Genomic DNA, 20872 nt, shown 5'->3' with positions numbered 1-20872 from the left:
TCTTAAAACCCGTTCCATCAAGGGTCTTTGGCAGTTATAACATGTTGGTGACAGTGACTGATATGGGCAGTGGTCTGTAAAGTCTAAAGGAAAGAAAGTCACATACATGCATTGTCAGCCAGGAAGGCCCTCTCTAGACTCTTGGTGGCAGAATTCCAACGTGCTTGTTCCTGAGGTAGAGAAAGATAGTATGAAGCTAATAGTGAGTTGATACGATTTTAGGTTCCCAAAATGGCCTCCTTGTAGGAAAGGCAACATGTTGATCACTTGATGCTTCTTTCTATCGACTTGGCAGTTTTATTTCTCAATTAATAAATTGGATTTATGGTATGTAAACTGTCTCTTGTAACTGAAGTCCCCCAAACCTTGACTGAACTAATAAAATTAGTTTCCTGAGCATGTGCATTCAAGGACTAGATCCTTGTCCAGGATCATCATTTATTTGCTAGTTTCAATGACCAAGATCTTTCCTGAAAGTACCAGCAAGCCTCTGATTACCTTTGCAAAATCACTTTACCTATTTTCCCCGCTGACTTTGTATGTGGACTCTTGAAGGTCAGACTGAGGAGTCTGCCCAAAGTTCTGGCACATAGGAGCAATATGATGACATAATGCTTTATTAGACTAGCCTTTCAGTGGTTTACCTGAGGTTTACAGTATAATCTGGAAGGAGGTGTTGGGGAAGAAACTTTTCCTATAACTTCTTGGATTCAGCAGATGGGGGTGTGCAAATTAAACCAACAAAAGATAGATTAGCAAGAGAAAAGACAGAGTTTATTAATGCCTGCAAAGTGTATACCACAGGAGTGCTCAGTGATGAATAGCTCAAGGAGGTGGTAAAAATTTGGGACTTATATGCCTAACTCAGTAGGAGAAAGAGAGGGGAAAAAGGTTTTGTGGGAAGAAAAATTAGTTTCTTTAGGAAAGAAGAATGGGTGTTTAGGAGAACAAATGGGAAATAAGAAAGTTTGTGATAACATTTGCTTGTGTGGGTGCAAATGGTCTTTCCGTCTTCTTCATGACTATGAAACTCCCCCAGATAGGGGATTTATATTAGGTTTATACTAGGTCTCTCTCCTGGGAGTAGAAGCCAACCTGAAATGGGAATTTATGGCAGTCCTCATTTCTTAGAAGTTTCCGCTTTTAGTCAGATAAGGGAAGCTCTGAGAACATTTCTTTTCTACATCTGTTGAATCTCAAATGTCTTCAGCTTAAAATAATCTTTATGCCAAAGTGGCATATTTTAGGATGGCATAGCCTATCCTCTTCAAAGGTAAAGTAACTAACCAAGAGAGTCTCTTCCAGATAAGAAATGAGACTTGGATTAAGGTGGTTATCTATGGAAATGAAAATGCCGCTAATATAAAGGATTTTGTATAAGCATAAGTTTGAAGGATTCAGTAATTGGCTAGTGTAGTAAAGGGCAGAAAAAAAGAAAAAATTCAGTGTTTTTAATGTTTGTACCAAATTTCCCTTTATATTCCTTGGAGCACTCAAAGAAGGAATTTTGCAAAGTGCAAAGCAAAAGTAAACTTTCTATTACATTTCTATTGTAAAGGATGAACTAACATCCTTGATAGATAGCCTAGGCCTAAGGGGACAATAAGCTCTGATCCCTCTGAGAGAACTTTTTCTCTGTGGAGACCACCCTTTTTGGCTCAATAACTAACTCTAGTTACATAATCCTTTGAGTGCTTCCAGTGGTACAAAAAGTCACAAGAGTCATTGTGCCATTATAATGTTTGTGCTTTGGTAGATACTCTGGTAGTGGGAGCACTTGCCCGCTTCAGTGTAAGATAGGGGCAGCCCAATCCTCCAGCACTGTTCTTATCTCAGATCTGTTGCTGTGTTGCTTCAGGGCCTTGAGCTGTTTAACCCTTTAAAAGGTCTTTTTATTTTTACTTTAATATTTGTTAGTGTTCTTTTCAACCAAAATTAGGAAGGCCTGAAGGTGGGTGTACATGTCAAGCATATTATTTGATAGGCCCCCAAAGATGAGTCCTTTGTAATTTGATCAGTGGATTCTCCTGTGGCATCTCATCAATTATTTCTTCTCAAAGATTTTATTTCTCCTTCATTGGTTTCTTCCCCCCCCCCCCCACCGTAAATTTGCTCAGATATTCCTATCCTACAGGGAAAATCCTTTTAACGGAGAAGCTTGAGCTCTTTTCCTGTCTAACATCTCAGAAGTAGCTGAATCCATTCCTCACTACCACCCTAAGAAACTCTCCTCTCAAAGGTCATTAACAATGTAATGCCAAGTCCAGTGGCCTTTTCCTCTTGAGAATGAAGGAATCCAGAATATGTCATCCCAAAATATGCCTCTTTGACATAATAATTATTTTGAGCTGAAGGCAGTTAAGAAGCAGCAAATGCAGGAGAACCTTTCTCTGCCCTCCCGTTTTCTGCCTAAAGGCGGGATATAAATTCCCCTTTTTTACTGGAGACAGATTCTTAGCAGACCTGAGAAGACACCAGAGAAATCTGCAAACAAACCTTGCTCCCTTACTTAGTTTCCTCCCACAGCCTGCACTCTTGAATGCCTAAAACTGCTTTCCTTTGTCCTGTCATTTCTCTATGAAGTTATTATTCTTTGTTGAAGACCCCATATGAGCCATAGTTCTAAGCCACTGCTTTGAGTTATTTTTTGTTGAGGTTTCTCCTCTGTGGTAGGTGCTGCATTAGTCAGTAAACTGTTTTTCTCTTGCTAATCTGTCTTTTTGTTGAAGGAGTCGCAGCTCAAAGTTTAAGATGAGTAGAGGTAAAGTTTTGCCTCCTCCACAAGAACTTACACTGTTTGACCATCCCTTCAATCTTGAAACTTTAATTTCCCCTCAGTTTCAATGAAAACTTCTCAGAAATCATTTTATCTCCTATTTCTCTGATTAGTTCTTGCATTTTTTTGTGGTTCTTTTATGCAAATGCTTTCCAAGGTCGTTGTTTTGTTTTTTTTCTGTTATCTCCCTTGGTGATTTCATCTGTTGCTATAATTTTAATTATTCCTTCTTTTTTGAGATTTATCTCCAACTTTAATCTCAGTCTTAACCTTTTCCATTAGCTTCAGATTTAGCATTTTCAGACAAATCTTCAGGTGTTTCTAACTCAACCTATTAAATAAACCAAACTGATTGGCAAAAAATAGTGAACCTTGATCCCTAACGTACACCACGTATACAAATTAATTTTCGATGGATCACGAATCTAAATGTGAAAGGTAAACAGTAATGTTTCTAGAAGAAAATGTAGGAGAATATTTTCATGACTTTGAGATCAGCAAAAAATTTTTTAACAGGACACAGAAAAGTGCTAACCATCAAAGAGAAGGTTGATAAATTGGACTTACTAAAATAAAGAACCTCTGATCATCAGGAAACTGCATAAGAGGATGATACTCAGCAATAAAAGAAATGAACCATCGGGACTTCCCTGGCAGTCCAGTGGTTGAGACTTCACCTTGCAATGCGGGGGATGCGGGTTCGATCCCTGTGGGGAGCTAGAATCCCACATGGCCTTGTGACCAAAACATGGAACAGAAGCAATATTGTAACAAATTCAATAAAGACTTTAAAAAATAGTCCACATCAAAAAAAAAATTTTTAAAAAAAGAAATGAACTATCAACATAGAATATAACACGGGTGAAAAAAAATATAACATGGGTGAATGTCAAAATAATTGTGTTGAGTGAAAGAAACCAAAGAGTACATACTGTATGATTTAATTTATATAAGACTCTGGAAAATGCAGATAAGGATCTTTAGTGATAGAAAGCATATCAGAGGTTGTTTAGGTATGGGGGATTATGGGGGCGCAGCTGGAGGGAGGGATTACGAAGGAACATGAGGAAACTTTTGGGGAGTAATTGTTATGTTCACTATTTTGTGGTGATGATTTTACAGTTATAAACCTGTCAAAACTTATCTTATACTTCTGATATTGTCAGTTATACCTCAATAAATCTGTATTTAATGTGGACATAAAGACCACCCAGATGAGAACAGGTGAAGGCCATTTATTCAGAGCTTGCAGTAGCAGAGGAGTCAGCTCCAGCACTTGCCTTTGGCAGAGATGCAAAGGCAGGTAGACCACTGGGGAAGCTTTATAATGGAAAAAAGGCAGGGAAGCCTTCAGGTATGTCCTAATTTGGGGCTGTTGGCACAAGGAAGCTGTAGGCCGCCTGACTGCAAGTGGGGGTATCCTATATGATTGGTTGGGGTACATATTTGGCTTTCTCTGGTTGATCCTAAGTTGGAAGCAAGGATAAAAATTAGAGAAGCTGTCAGTTAATCAAGTCCTGGCTGTTTGGGGCCAGTTTTTACAGGGGTTATCATTTGACTTCCTGGACTGGTTGCTAGAGATAGTCTGACTTCCTTGACTGGTAAGTGTAGATAGTAGGTTGGCTTCCTGGGCTGGATTTTTGCAGATTGTGGGTCAGAGCTCTATCTTTATATATATAGTCTGGCCATTGTCCGTTAGTATGTCGTGACTCTCATGATAAGAAACAAATTCCACAAGAAAGGCAAGCCACAAACTAGGAGAAGATATTTGCAGTACATATCCAACAATGTACTGAATCCACTATATATTTTTTAAAACTCCCACAATTCAATAAGAAAAAGACAACCAAATTTTTAGGTGGGCAAAAGGCTTGAACTAGCACTTTATGAAAGAGGATATCCAGATGTCTTATAATAAGCATATGAAAAGGTGTCAGTGGGGGAAAGGCAGTCATCATTTCATCTCTAATTTAATCATCAGTCATTCAATGCAGATTTAATGAAATACCACCACACTCCTACCAAGATGGCTAAGGAATCAGCAATACGAAGTGGTAGTATAGCTGTGGAACACTGGAAGCTCTAACGTACTGTTGGTGGTAATGTAAATTGGTACAGATCCTAGAAAACTGTTTGGCAGTATCTGTCAAAGCTAAACACAGGCATACCTTGGATATATTGTGGGTCGGTTCCAGATCACTGTGATAAAGTGAATCACATGAATTTTTTTGTTTCCCCGTGCATGTAGAAGTTGTGTTTAAACTAAACTATAAAGAGTGCAATAGCATTATGTCTTAAAAAAAAACAATGTACATACCTTAATTTAAAAATACTTTATTACTAAAAAATGCTAGCCATCATCTGAGCCTTCAGTGAGTTGTAGTCTGTTTGCTGGTGGAGGGTTTGAAATATTTTGAGAATTACCAAAATATGACACTGTGACACGAAGTGAGCAAATGCCATGGGAAAAATGGCGCTGATAGACTTGCTCAACACAGGGTTGACACAAACCTTCAATTTTTTTATTTAATAAATTTATGTATTTTATTTATTTATTTTTGGCTGCATTGGGTCTTCGTTGCTGTGCGCGGGCTTTCTCTAGTTGCGGCGAGCGGGGGTTACTCTCTTCTTTGCAGTGCGTGGGCTTCTCATTGTGGTGGCTTCTCTTGTTGCGGAGCAGGGACTCTAGGCGTGTGGGCTTCAGTAGTTGTAGCATGTGGGCTCAGTAGTTATGGCTCACGGGCTCTAGAGGGCAGACTCAGTAGTTGTGGTGCATGGGCTTAGTTGCTCCACAGCACATGGGATCATCCCGGACCAGGGCTGGAACCCATGTCCCTTGCATTGGCAGGCGGATTCTTAACCACTGCGCCACCAGGGAAGCCCCTTCAATTTGTTTTTTAAAAAGAGGAGGGGGCAATATTTGTGAAGCAAGGTGCAATAAAACAAGGTATGCCTGCATATGCATACTCTATGACCCAACAGCAACACTCCTGGCTCTACATCTGATAACAGTGAGTATTTATATTCACGAAAACTCTCACGTAAGAATATAATAACCGACTTCCCTGGTGGCGCAGTGGTTAAGAATCCAATTGCCAATGCAGGGAACACGGGTTTGAGCCCCAGTCCGGGAAGATCCCACATGCCGTGGAGCAACTAAGCCCGTGCACCACAACTACTGAGCCTGCACTCTAGAGCCCGTGAGCCACAACTACTGAAGCCCGCATGCCCTAGAGCCCGTGCTCCACAACAAGAGAAGCCAACACAATGAGAAGCACACACACCACAAGGAAGAGTAGCCCCGCTCGCCGCAACTAGAGAAAGCCCGTGCACAGCATCAAAGACCCAATGCAGCCAAAAAAAAGAATATAATAGCTAAAAGCAGGAAACAACCCAAATGTTTATCAACAGTTTAATTTATAAATTGTGGCATATTCATAAAATGGAGTGCTACATAACAATGAAAAAGAATAAACTGCTACATGCAGCATTATAAATGAATCTTACAGACATAATGTTGAATAAAGGAAAGTACACAACAAAAGAGTTAATACTATTTGATTCCATTTATAAGAAATTCAAAACAAAACTAATCTATAGTGATAGAGGTCAGAATCATGGTTACTTTTTGGTGGTTTTATTGACCAAGGGAACACAAAGGCACCTTCTGGATTATTGGAAATGTTCTATAACTCGATCTGGGTTGTCATTGTATGAGTGTTTACATACAAAATGTTTATTGAGCTGTACACCTAAGATTTGTGCATTTCACTATATATAAGTTATACCTCAATAAAGAACAGTGTTTTGTTTTTTTTTAACTTGTATTCATTATTTCCTGTTTCAACTCTCTCCTTTTGTTTATACCTTTCCTTAAAACTAGCTCTCCCTCTGGCTTTCTTGTTTTTTTGTTAACTGAAAGCCCATTAAACTTTTTGCACTCAGTCCTTAAATCCTGTCAGCTCTTCCTTTAAAATACCTCCCATCCATACTATTTCCAAATCATGTCTGTATCTGTATTAGAGTTTTAGCCTTGACCACAGCCTGAATTATTGCCAAGGACCTAATTGATTTCCCTGCTTTCCATACTCAAAACTATTCTACAATATGCCAGCAAAGCTATCATCTAAAGCACCATTTGGATTGTGTTGCTTCCTCTCCTCAAAAGCCTTGAGGGTGCTCCCATTTCTGGCATATTAGACGCAGGTCAGTCTCTAGCATTGTATTTAAGACTCTCATGACCTGGCCCCAGCCAGCCATACACAACCGCTGGAAAATTGGCATACTTAACAGTTCCAAACCCATTTTGCTCTCTGTGGCTTATACGCCTTTGTTCATGCTCTTCTCTCCGTAAATGCTTTCTTCCTCATACCAGCCCCTTCTCAAAACATTTTAACCGGGGGGTTTATGATGTACTTCGTGAAACTCATGAACTCCCTGAATATACCCAAAGTTTCTGTATTTGTGCATTTTTTTGGAGAAAGGGCTTGTCATGTCATTGGATTCTCAAAAGGGGTCCAAAACCCACCCCCACCTCCAACCCCACTCCTGCCCAAAGTTAAATTGATTTACTGGCCTTTTGAAGGAATGTTAACTCACTTTATGTTTTAATAAAGTTTTTGTCTCATTAACACTTAGTCTTCAATATGCTGGATAATAAAACTTTTTAAATAGGTAAGTAATATAACTTTTTTAATAGATAAGTTATATTTAAAAGCTCAAAGTTTCAGATTCAGGTAAAATGGCTTGTCTCATCTATTTTTAAGGTCTCTGGATTTAGCTCTTTGTGTGGAATTTATTTTGCTCAAAAGATAGTATGTATTTTTCACTTTGGTGTCTTTAGTCAGGGGGGAAATTTTTTTTACCTCCTACGTGACTCTTCATACAGCTAGTAGACAATACCATCTCTGTATGCTTTGTTGTAGCAATCCCTTTTAAAAGATATTAGTCACATTTTTCAACACTTTTTTTTTTCCTTCCTGTTTTAGATTCCTATAGGCAATGGAAACTGATCTCAATTCCCAGGACAGAAAGGACCTGGACAAGTTCATTAAGTTTTTTGCCCTCAAGGTACTATATCCATTCTCTTGAGCCTAGAGCTGTTAGAAATAACTTCCGTGCTTCTCCCTTTTTGGAAATATAGCATAACAGCTTGCAGCTTGCCCATTTTAAGGGATACTTCTGTCTGTTGTAAACCAAACTGTGAAATTCGGGGGCGGTACTGGGGGTGTAACTAAAAAGTAGCTTCCAATTTTCCACAGCTACTTGTTCAAAAAAAATTTTTTTTTGCAAGCCTGTTTGCAGAAATGTCAAACTTATTATGCCAGGTTATTGGCACAGTATGTTCCCTTGGGGTGGGAACAAAGACTGCGGACTGGAATGGACAGCAGTTTGGGCATCTTTCCGTAAGCATCAACTACCTCCGAAATGTCTCACTTTCACTTATTGTTCCGTTCTGGGTAAATGAAGAATTAAAACTGAATTTTGAATGCTTTAGAAGGCATATTTTCCTAAATCTAAAAATCATTTCCACCTCTCTCACTCCTTCCTCTCAACCATTGCTATGTAAGAATAACCCATGCAGTAGATTCTGGTTGTAAAATTAGTTGGAAGACTTTTGCCATATGGGCCAAGTCATATGAATAATTGTGGAATCCTTGGTTTAAATCAACTATGATTACATAAGTGTATGGCAGTGAATATTTAAACCTATGGTTGGACTTGTTTTTCTATGAAAGTCAGAGCCACCATGTGCAACTTTCCTTCTGCCATGTGAGAATATTATAGATTACAAGCCTCAAACTGTAATTTCTCTAATTGGTTGACACTGTGCCCTCAGGAATATTTACAGTATTATTTTTGTGCCGTGTTTTTTTCCTACCTGTTCTTGAAGGTTTTAAATCCTACCCTTTCCTAAAGTATAGTTATGATCATTGGCATCTTTTTAATCCTGCATTGGGAGGGTTTTAACCCTGATTAGGAGCCAAATCAATTTGTTATAACTTTTCATCTTTGATTTTTTGTTTGTTTGCTTTTTTTAGACTGTCCAAGTGATTGTCCAGGCTCGACTGGGCGAGAAGATTTGTACTCGTTCATCTTCTTCCCCAACGGGTTCAGACTGGGTAAAATTCCAATTCTTTGCTAAGGGATATACTATGGTGTTTGTCACAAGGAATCATGGTGTAGTAATAAATAATGCTATTTCTAGTATTACTAAATCATAACATTAAAATACCTAATTCCATTTGATCCATTCACTTGGAAAGTATGTTCTTCATCAATGTTAGTCTGATGTATTTGTTTTTTGGCTTTTCTCTGTGATAGGTGAAAAGCTTTTTCAACCTGAGTTTTGGGGCTTTGATGCAAGATATCTTATGGGGAAGGGAGAAGTAAATGAATGTCCTTAATCAGTCAAGAGCAATGCCTGCTTTACTCAGCATCCAGTCTTACTACTTTATGTTTCTATAATGTTCCTTGTGAGTGTTTAAACACAAAGTTCCTTTTGTGTTCTAGTTCAATTTAGCAATCAAAGACATCCCAGAGGTTACACATGAAGCAAAGAAGGCGCTGGCAGGGCAGCTGCCTGCCGTCGGGAGGTCTATGTGTGTGGAGATCTCACTCAAGACTTCTGAGGTAAGGTTATGGCCAGAAGGGTGTCTTTTTTTTTTTTTTTTAACTTTTTATTTTATATTGGAGTATAGCTGATTAACAATGTTGTGATAGTTTCAGGTGCACAGCAAAGGGACTCAGTCATACATATACACGTAGCCATTCTCCCCCAAACTCCCCTCCCATCCAGGCTGCCACATAACGTTGAGCGGAGTTCCTTGTGCTCTACAGTAGGTCCTTGTTGGTTGTCCATTTTAAATATAGCAGTGTGTACTTGTCGATCCCAAACTCCCTAACTATCCCTTCCCCCCATCCTTCCACCCCGGTTACCGTAAGTTCATTCTCTAAGTCTGTTAGTCTGTTTCTGTTTTATAAATACGTTCATTTGTAGATTTCTTTTTAGATTCTGCATATAAGGGATATCACAGGATATTTCTCTTTCTCTTTCTGACTTACTTCACTCAGTATGACAGTCTCTAGGTCCATCCATGTTGCTGCAAAGGGCACTATTTCATTCTTTTTAATTGCTGAGTAATATTCCATTGTATATATGTACCACATCTAATTTATCCATTCCTCTGTCATTGGACATTTAGGTTGCTTCCATGTCTTGGCTACTGTAAACAGTGCTGCAAAGAACATTCGGGTGCATGTATCCTTTCGGACCATGTTTTTCTCTGGATATATGCCCAGGAGTGGGATTGCAGGGTCATATGGTGCTCTATTTTTAGTTTTTTAAGGAACATCCATACTGTTCTCCATAGTGGCTGTACCAATTTACATTCCCACCAACAGTGTTGGAGGGTTCCCTTCTCTCCACCAGGACGGTGTCTTAACTAGGCACTCAAAGCTCTTCACACTCTGGTTCCAACTCAGCCTTTTTTTTAAAAAAATATTTATTTATTTGGTTGTGTTGGGTCTTAGTTGTGGCATGCGGGATCATTTTTTAGTTGTGGCATGTGGGATCTAGTTCCCTGACCAGGGATCGAACCCGGGCCCGCTGCATTGGGAGTGCAGTCTTAGCCACTGGACCATCAGGGAAGTCCCCCAACAGCCTTATGCCTGCCCCTTCCCTCTCTGATCACCTCATCATTCTCTGAGGAGGTTGTGGTTTTTGTACTTATTTTTCCAACAACTTGGAATAGACTCTTCACCCTCATCTTCATATATATGATATATGTGATATGTTTCTACTCATCCTTCAAGGCTTACATGCCCTAGAGCAGGGGTCCGCAACCCCTGGGCTGCACAGCAGGAGGTGAGCAGTGGGCGAGCGAGTGAAGCTTCATCTGCCGCTCCCCATCGCTGTCATTAATGTGTGAACCATCGCTCGCATACACTGCCTTGAACTCTTCCCCCCCATCACGCGCATTACCTCCTGAACCATCATCATCCACACCACCCTCCCCCCATGGAAAAATTGTCTTCCATGAAACTGGTCCCTGGTGTCAAAAAGGTTGGGGACCGCTGCTCTAGAGGATCTCCCTTTCTAAACCCTCTTTAGATTTCCTGTGTGTTTTCTTTACATTTGTTTCCAGAGTATAACTTGCTGTATTGTGGGTTTTTTTTTTTTTTTTAGAAATTCACGTTCTTTTATGTATTTATTTATTTATTTATGACTGTGTTGAGTCTTCGTTTCTGTGCGAGGGCTTTCTCTAGTTGCGGCAAGTGGGGACCACTCTTCATCGCGGTGCGCGGGCCTCTCACCATCGCGGCCTCTCCTGTTGCAGAGCACAGGCTCCAGACGCGCAGGCTCAGTAATTGTGGCTCACGGGTCCAGTTGCTCCGTGGCATGTGGGATCTTCCCAGACCAGGGCTCGAACCCGTGTCCCCTGCATTGGCAGGCAGATTCTCAACCACTGCGCCACCAGGGAAGCCCCTGTGGGGTTTTTTTAATGTGTTTTTGTTCACCTTATTCCATGCTAGGATTAAGGCAAATATTCTTTCTTTCATGTTTAATCGATATCCACTACAGGATTGTGAGGCTGCATGGTATAATAAAAAGCAAATGAGTTTGGAGCTATACAGACCCAAATTCAGATCCTAGCTGGGCAACTTTGGCCGAATTACTTAACCCCACCTCCACTAATACCACCGAAGTAACACAACACTTCACAGTCTTGCAGAGCTATAATATTTCCTCATTTCATTCTTATTTGTAAATTACCGAACATAACATACAGTAGGTGATCATTACATGTTCCTGTTCATACTGTCCTTTTTTTTTTTTTTTGGCTGCGTCGGGTCTTAATTGCAGCACTTGGGATCTTCATTGTGGCATGTGGGATCTTTCATTGCAGTGTGCAGGCTTCTCTCTAGTTGAGGCACACAGGCTTAGTTATTCCATGGCATGTGGGATCTTAGTTCCCTGACCAGGGATCGAACCCGCATCTGCTGTATTAGAAGGCAGATTCTTAACCATTGGACCACCAGGGATGTCCCTGCACTTTTATTCTTGAGGTCAGCAGCTTTGCCACATCTTATTTATCTGTGTAGTTCTTCAGTTCTTTTTGAGGGACGTCCCTGGTGGCGCAGTGGTTAAGAATCCGCCTGCCAATGCAGGGGACACGGGTTCGAGCCCTGGTCTGGGAAGATCCCACATGCCGTGGAGCAGCTAAGCCTGTGCACCACAACTACTGAGCCTGCACTCGAGCCCGCGAGCCACCACTACTGAAGCCCGTGCACTCTAGAGCCCATGTGCTGCAACCACTGAGCCCACGCGCCGCAACTACCGGGCCTGCATGCTGCAACTACTGAAGCCCGCGTGACTAGAGCTTGTGCTCTGCAACAAGAGAAGCCACCGCAATGAGAAGTCTGTGCACTGCAATGAAGGGTAGTCCCCACTCGCCACAACTAGAGAAAGCCCGCGCACAGCAACGAAGACCCAACGCAGCCAAAAATAAATAAAATTTAAAAACAAATTCTTTTTGAAATGAGGAGGATATAAATAAATAATCATCTCTCTGCGTGGCACAGTGCCTGGGATGGCACACAGTAGGCTCTCAATTTTGTTGAACGAATGATGTCAGTACTTATTCCATGGCAACCTTAAGCACCAAATAAAACAAAACTTTGTATTTTTTTTTATTGAATTACCAATTTATACTGTGGATTATTTTTCTTAGCGATCCATAGGGAGTCCAAAAGGAATCCCTGGAAGAACTCTTTCCTCTCTCTGCATCTGTGTAATCCTATTCTAAACTGTTGTGATTATCCTAGAGAAACCACACCAATTTATCTTGGATACTTCCTACTGTCCAGTCATCCCTTGATTTTTTTTGGGGGGGTGGATTCAAAATTCATCATATCATTGAGAGATGACACTGTGATGAAAAGGATATATATTAAGAATACATATTTAAATTTGATCTAGAACAAGTAAAAATTCTCTACTCCGCACACTAACCCGAGTTTATTCCCAAACCTAAAAGAATGGCCCTCTTACAGCTGATTCATAAAAAGATTACTTGTATTTCAAAAGTATGTGACTATCCATCTCACTAAATGACACACAGGAGTGTTACAGGGTTAATGGATTCTGGCTTTGGTCTTTTCTTTTTCTTTCCCACCCACTTAGACTAAGTCTGTTCAGAGTAACACATAGAGAAACTGAACAGTTTGGCTAAAGACATCAAATAGCTAAAAAGACTTTTAAGTAAGGAGCTTGTTAAGATATTTAACTGTGAGTGTCACCTAAAAATATCCTCTATAGAATTGGAGGGAAAGGCTCTCTCCATCATTTGAAGTGTTGGCCTTTCTGAAGAGCAATTTGGACATACATAGCAAAAGTCTTAGAAGCATGAATATTCTTTGATCCAACAATTCTAATTCTGGAAATTTACCTTAAGAAACTAATTCAGGATGCATACAGAATTTTAGTCTCAAGTCTGTTTATCACAGTGTTGTTTGTAGTAGTGAAAATTTAGAAACAAGCTGTATGTCCAAGTATGGGGGTACTGATTGGATAAAATAATTGTCATATGGTGGAATACTACGCAGCCATTAAAAATAATGTAGAATTTAAAATTTTATTTATTTATTTAATTTTTGGCTGTGTTGGGTCTTCATTGCTGCGTGTGGGCTTTCTCTAGTTGTGGCAAGTGGGGGCTACTCTTCGTTGCAGTGTGAGGGCTTCTCACTGCGGTGGCTTCTCTTGTTGCAGAGCCTGGGCTCTAGGCGTGTGGGCTTCAGTAGTTGTGGCACGCGGGCTCAGTAGTTGTGGCTCGCAGACTCTAGAGCGCACGCGCAGTAGTTGTGGCTCATGGGCTTAGTTGCTCCGCGGCATGTGGGAGCTTCCCGGACCAGGGCTCGAATCCGTGTCCCCTGCATTGGCAGGCGGATTCTTAACCACTGCACCACCAGGGAAATCCCCTAGAGATTTTAATTATAAGGAAAATTCCATGTTGTATTTATTGATAGAAAGTGGTAGGGGCTTAGACCTCGTGCAGCAACAAAGACCCAATGCAGCCAAAAAATAAATAAATGAATAAATAATTTTTTAAAGTGATAAAAATAGTATATATAGTATGATCTCACTTTTATTTAGAAAAATCACTGATTGGATTATAAATGGATGTCTCTTTTTGCTTATTTATACTTTCTAATATTTTTATAGTGACTGTATAGTGCTTTATAATAAGGAAAAAGAAGATTAAAAAAACCCTGAAATATCTTTCAATTGTTCTATCTACAGGGAGATTCCATGGAGCTAGAAATCTGGTGTCTGGAAATGAATGAAAAGTAAGTGGTCTGTCTTAGGGTCCTTCGTTGTGGTAGCTGAGGATAAAGTGCACGACATCGTGTGAAAAGCAGGGCTTTGTACCAGTCATGGAGAGGGTTCTGACCACTTAACAGAGCCAATAGGTCTTTGCTACAGTTTGCTTCATGCTTGGCTTCCAGCCCAGGCACAGAGATGACCTTCAGAGGGAGTGTCAGTCCAGATAGACTCAGACACCACAGGGAGAAGAGCAGAGAGAAAGCTGAAAAAGGATTTGTTGTTTTCCCAGAGTACAGATAGTTCTCTGATTAAATCCCTTGAGCTCTTGTAACATGACTACTCTGTTTTGTCTGTTTTCTGTGTGGCAGACATCCAATAAGATTTCCCCTCACTACTCCTTTAGACATGCTGTGTTGGTCACGGATTGGAAATGCATGTTATTTTCCCCCTCCGTTTTCTTCTTTCAGGGCAGATTAGCTTACTTCCTGCCCAAAGCTTTAGTTTTCAAGAAGAATATATATAGGAAAATTGAGGAAATAGCAACACATCAGAAGAAAAATCTTATTAATAAGTATGAGTGGTATGGGCATTATTTTTCTTTCTTAAATAGAAAGCAACTGCCAGGTTATAGTTCAAAATTTTAGTGCCAAACACTTCTCCAGATTTCCTGTTAGATGTATAGAGGTAAACTGCTCGTAAGATAGTACATTGAAATTGTTTGCACCTTTAGTAATACAATTGCAATATTGAATTACTGTTTTTAAGGGTGTTGCTTTATTTCATAGAAAGATAACTGCTTCAAAGCTAGAAAAAAAATGTATTGGATACCTTTTGGTGCCCACCTGCCTTTGTCTAGTGCATGAGAAAGTGAAACTTTGGCTAACTTCAACAATCTGTTGATAAGCTGACAAAGAACTCTAACTACAACGTTAGTTCAGAACATGTTTTAATAATAAATTTAATCTTATACAGTTCCAGCACTTAATTTGTGACTCTCTCTGTTGACTGTAATACTCTGTGAAAGGTTATTTAGAGTGCAAATCAGATTATATTCTATCAGAACTTGTGAATAATGCTAACAGATTTTTTTTTTTAGATTTTTTAAACTGAAGTATAGTTGATATTCAATGTTGTATTAGTTTCTAGTGTACAGCAAAGTGATTCAATTTTATATATATATATTCTAATGCTAACAAATTAATCTCAGTCGCTAGCTGGAACATAAAACTGACATCTCTATTCATTGCATTTCTGTTCTTTGCTTTTCATTAGTGGAGTAGGAGAATGCTGATAGTGTCTTTGCTCCTCAGGTGTGATAAAGAAATCAAAGTTTCCTATGCCGTGTACAACAGACTGTCGTTGCTACTGAAGTCTCTCCTTGCTATAACTAGGGTGACACCAGCTTACAGACTCTCCAGGAAACAAGGGCATGAATATGTCATATTGTACAGGTAAGCAGCTCACCTTCATGATTCACTCATCGGCCTCATCATTTTGCACATTGTCTGACCAGCATTCAGGTATTCCATAATTAGTTTTTAGACAGACGTTTGGATAGTTGATGCTGTAGCTTTACTATGATTATCTATTCTCCCTTCTGAACCTCAGCTTTTTGTAAAGCAACCAAGTTCGTTATTCTTTTGTTTGTACACAGTCGTGACTCCTGTAGAATGGATTTTGAAGTCCTACTGATATATATCTCATTGTTGGAAAAGGAAGTTAAGACTTTGAAAAACAGGCTATCCTGGGAAGACTCCACAATGTTCTATATTCCAGAGTTAGATTAAAACTTTTTGTGTAACAAACTGCTTATTCAGTGTGTTTTTAATTAGTTGTCTGTGGACATAAAGAACTGGTTAACAGTTCTTTGAGTATTTTCCTTGTAGTATTTCACATCAACATATATTTGAGTGCTTTTTTGAGGCAAGCATTGTGGTAGGCCCAAGGAAGAACTATACAGAGGCCCAGCTGTACTAATCCTGTTTCTAATCTAATGGGGGAAATGGTTTGGTACATGCATAAGTCACAGGAAAAAGCAGGATTTGCATAGCAGTGTCAGGAAAAAAAGTGCTGTGAAAACACAGGAAGAAAAAGTTTGTTCTGGGTGGGAGAATCAAGACAGGCTTCATGGAGGAAGTAGCATTCCAGCTAGACCTTGAGGCAGAGAAAATTTCATCTGTTGGAAGTGAGGGATCATGATCATCCCAGGTGGGGTGTATAGCAGATGGCAAGGCACAGAAATGGGGGCGGAAATGAGCTGTACTCAGATTGTCGAGTGGACCAGAGTGGTGGTGAGGAGGATGTGTAGCAAAGTGTGAGAGCAGAGCATGAAAAGTCAAGGATTCCTAAATCATCCAAGACTCTGTTTCATATTAGTGATGAGCCATGGGTTTTAGCCTTTGGCTTAACATGTATAGAGCTGATCTTTATTTATTTTAATTAAGTAATTTATTTATTTTCGCCTGCCTTGGGTCTTCATTGCTGCGCACGGGCTTTCTCTGGTTGCAGCGAGCAGGGGCTACCCTTTGTTGCGGTGCACAGGCTTCTCATTGTGGTGGCTTCTCTTGTTGCGGAGCACGGACTCGAGGCACGCAGGCTTCAGTAGTTGTGGCACGCAGGCTCAGTAGTTGTGGCTCTCGGGCTCTAGAGTGCAGGCTCAGTAGTTGTGGCATATAGGCTTAGTTGCTCTGTGGCATGTGGCATCTTCCCGGACCAGGGCTTGAACCCGTGTCCCCTGCATTGGCAGGCGGCTTCTTAACCACAGCGCCACCAGTGAAGTCCCTAGAGCTGATCTTTAGAAGAATTAGTATAGCAGGATTGAAGGACCAAGGATTAGAGACTTAACTAGTTCTGTTGAAATAATCTAGCAACCCTACCTATATTTATTTTTCCAAGTCTTTAATACTTTTTTGTTGTCTTCCCAGGTTTCAGGATGAGTATTCCATTTGAAAATGACTAGACTTTTATTTAGATATAATAGATTCCTTTCTAACTCTTATTTCCCATTTACCTATGCTAAGTTTCCTTCACTTTGGTTCTTCTGTAAGTAGCCATGTTACACTACTAGTCATCAGCTTAGTTAACTAGGACTCCTAGTCCTTTTCATACTTGTGTTTCAAGTCTTCATTGTATCTCTGGAGTAATACAGTATTTATTGCTCACTGATTGCTTATCATTTAGGATTGCTTTTCGGATACAAATAGCTGTAGCTTAAACCATAGAGAAGTACATTATGTCAGAGGTAGATTTAGCTCTTTTTTTCTATTTTTTTTCTTTTTGTACTATTGGTAACAGTTTAACAGTATAGCCTTAGACCGTTAAACAATAGTCTTGTCTTGGTTTTTTGTTTGTTTGTTTGTTTTGCTGTACTATCATTTTTTCCCCTGATCCTGTAGATCTGATAATTTCACTGTAAAACTACATTGTTATAAAAAATCATTCTGAATTTGTTGTTCATCAAGACTGCATTAAAGTTTTATTGTGTACTATCTGTGAAGAAAACTTTTGCTTAGCACCTGAGTGGCATAAAGAATATAGCCAAGAAAAAGTGGGGCATAATCAGATTATTTAAAGCACTGTACCCATATTCAGATGAGTAGTGAGCTGATTGTCAGCTTTTTGTCAGAGGGTACCTGGCAAAATCTCCTTTGGCAACAGTTTATTAACATCATTCGTGTATTACTTTATGGCAGGAGTCAGCAAACTATGGTCAGCAGACCAGTTACTTGTTTTTATTTTTATTTTTTAATATATTTTTTAAATTTATGTATTTATTTTTCTTTTTTGGCTGCATCGGGTCTTAGTTGCAGCACGTAGGCTTCTCTCTAGTTGTGGCATGCAGGTTTTCTCTCTCTAGTTGTGCACAGGCTCCAGAGCGCGTGGGCTCTGTAGTTTGGGGCACGGAGGCTGTCTAGTTGAGGCACGTGAGCTTAGAAGTTGTGACGCACGGCTTAGTTGCCCCGCGGCATGTGGGATATTAGTTCCCCAACCAGGGATCGAACCCGCATCCCCTGCATTGGAAGGCAGATTCTTTACCACTGGACCACCAGGGAAGTCCCTTGTTTTTTTATTATTTATTTATTTTTAGCTGTGTTGGGTCTTCGTTTCTGTGCAAGGGCTTTCTCTAGTTGCAGCAAGCGGGGGCCACTCTTCATCGCGGTGCGCGGGCCTCTCACTATCGCGGCCTCTCTTGTTGTGGAGCACAGGCTCCAGACGTGCAGGCTCAGTAGTTGTGGCTCACGGGCCTAGTTGCTCCGCGGCATGTGGGATCCTCCCGGACCAGGGCTTGAACCCGCGTCCCCTGCGCTGGCAGGCAGACTCTCAACCACTGCGCCACCAGGGAAGCCCCAGTCCCTTGTTTTTATAAATAAGATTATCTTACAACATAGCCACTTCATTCGTTTACCTATTATCAATGGTTACTTTTGCAGTATAACAGCAAAGCTGAGTAGTTGCTACAGACTATGTGGCCCACAGGCATAAAATATTTACTAACTGATCCTTTTTTTTTCTTTTAATTAATTAATATATTTATTTTTGGCTGCGTTGGGTCTTCGTTACTGTGCGCCAGCTTTCTCTAGTTGTGGTGAGCAGGGGGCTATTCTTCGTTGTGGTGCGCGGGCTTAGTTGCTCCGCAGAATATGGGATCTTCCCGACCAGGGCTCAAACCTGTGTCCCCTGCATTGGCAGGTGGATTCTTAACCACTGTGCCACTAGGGAAGTCCCTATTCTCCTAATTTCTTAACCAGTCCTCTCCATCTACATGCCCATGCCTACAGCTTAATCAAGTGGTAGCAATATTGCACCATTAGGAGAGATGTTCATGCAGATAAGAAAAGAAGGGCTGGTTTTGTTTATTTTGTTTCTCGGTGTTTGGTATGTAGGCCCTTAGAATAAAGAATCAGGTAACATTTTTTTTCTTGCTTCCCTACAGAATATATTTTGGGGAAGTTCAGCTGAATGGCTTAGGAGAAGGTATGTATCAAGGTTGAAAAACATTTGTAGTGTTGTTAGGAGCTCTCCTGACTTCAGAGATATGCTTGGGTGCTGCCTGTAATAATACATAGCTTGTGATTTTAGTATGAGCGATACAAGTAAGGAAAAGACAGGTAGGTGGTCCAAAGCATCACCGGGGAATGACTGAATAATTTTCCCAAAAGTTCCAGTAACTCAGTATTCTTTCTTACTCTCTATACCAGCGGTCCCCAACCTTTTGGCACCAGGGACCGGTTTTGTGGAAGACAATTTTTCCACGGAAGTGGGGGGTGATACTAGTGATGGGGAGCGGCAGATGAAGCTTCAGTCGCTTGCCCGCCACTCACCTCCTGCTCTGTGGCCCGGTCTCCCAGGGGTTGGGGACCCCTGCTTTATACGACTGTCTGCTTTCCTAATTTTCTACAATGAGCATGTTAAATGTCTCTGATGAGCATCAACAATTTTGAAAAATTGGAAATGAAACCAAGAAAACCAGGAAAGCTTTGTTGTAACACTCTGACTCTTTTCTATATTTAGTTCTGGGGTGGCAACTTGGGTGGGAGTGCATTTACTTCATAAATTGAGGTGTTTGTGTGAGAAACTCCCTGTGCCCCTTTGCTGTCTTAGTAGCACATCTGGACAGGGTTGGTTAGGGCTTGTTTAAGCTTTAGGACTAATAATCATTTTACCTCTTTGAAGATAGCTTTATCTGGAAATAGAATGCTGTTTCCCCTGGCAATATTAGGTCAATATAGAATAAATTGAAAAAAAAATATATATATATATACACACACATACATGTATGTATGAAATTGAGGCTGCTGCACTCAGGGTGCTAAGTGGGTGATGCCAGAGATTGTACAACAGGCTAAGTGGTTCAGGGAAAGACAGACTGGGGGTACTGTAAGTATTCTCTGGAAAAACCTAATTATTTATCTCTTTTCCTAGGTTTCCAGACAGTTCGTGTTGGGACAGTGGGTACCCCTGTGGGCACCATCACTCTTTCTTGTGCTTACAGAATTAACTTGGCATTCATGTCCACCAGGTGAGGAAAGAGCCTTGGAATCCAATAGAACTCTTCTAAAGATATTAAAGTTGTTTTCCTCCAAACCCTGTGGCTAAGCCTACAATTCAGCTTCTCCATTGCTGAACTGAGAGAACCCTTTCTCCAGATTGGAGAATCTGAGTGTCCCAGAGCCAATGTAGAATTGGTGGTTTATATTTAGGGATGTAGTAGTTAAGGCTCTGTGATTCCTGCCAATAGATAAGAGGCGAGGGGCTCTCTGAGGACTTCAGGGGGACTTGACAAGGCATTCTAACAAATACGGCAATCTGCTTACTGCATTACAGGCACTTTGAGAGGACCCCACCTATCATGGGGATTATTATTGATCACTTTGTGGACCGTCCCTATCCCAGCTCCTCACCCATGCATCCCTGCAATTACAGGTGAGGAATGTGAAAAACACTTTCCCAAACTGCAGCTAGGCAGAAGCATCCATCTTGCACAGGTCCATAGAGCACCTTTATCAGCACTCACTGATAGGCAGGGGGCACTGATGGAGACGCCATGTGGAGGGAAGTAGAGTGGCCAGCTTTCATTCTTGCTGCTGCCTATAAGGTATACCAAGACTTAGGGTGTACCAAATGTCAGAAAATTCTTGGATATTTTGGATCGTGACAGTAATGATTTGACTTTTGATTTGATTTTACTTCGAGACTGTGAGAGTGGCAGTAATTTGTAGAATGTCCTTTGCAAATTAAATGGTTTTCAGGTCACCATTGGCTGGCACAAT

At 40.6% G+C, this 20872-nt stretch overlaps 1 protein-coding gene across 14 annotated transcripts in view; it reads left to right on the top strand.

Moving 5' to 3' along the window:
* The window catches only part of ATG13 (autophagy related 13), a 50773-nt gene that overhangs the window by 17285 nt on the left and 12616 nt on the right, over window positions 1-20872 (top strand). For all 14 annotated transcript variants that reach the window (XM_082340216.1, XM_082340217.1, XM_082340213.1 and 11 more), the window contains 8 exons: window positions 7765-7846; window positions 8818-8898; window positions 9290-9409; window positions 14079-14125; window positions 15413-15553; window positions 19036-19076; window positions 20025-20121; window positions 20427-20525. In XM_082340216.1, the coding sequence (XP_082196342.1) occupies window positions 7778-7846; window positions 8818-8898; window positions 9290-9409; window positions 14079-14125; window positions 15413-15553; window positions 19036-19076; window positions 20025-20121; window positions 20427-20525 (695 nt within the window). In that variant the 5' untranslated portion in view covers window positions 7765-7777. The remainder of the gene's footprint in view (window positions 1-7764; window positions 7847-8817; window positions 8899-9289; window positions 9410-14078; window positions 14126-15412; window positions 15554-19035; window positions 19077-20024; window positions 20122-20426; window positions 20526-20872) is intronic.

Source organism: Balaenoptera borealis, assembly GCF_965194805.1.
Source record: "Balaenoptera borealis genome assembly, chromosome: 11".
NCBI lineage: Eukaryota > Metazoa > Chordata > Mammalia > Artiodactyla > Balaenopteridae > Balaenoptera > Balaenoptera borealis.
The sequence above is the reverse complement of the archived record's forward strand: the minus strand, read 5'-3'. Positions and strand labels throughout refer to the sequence as shown.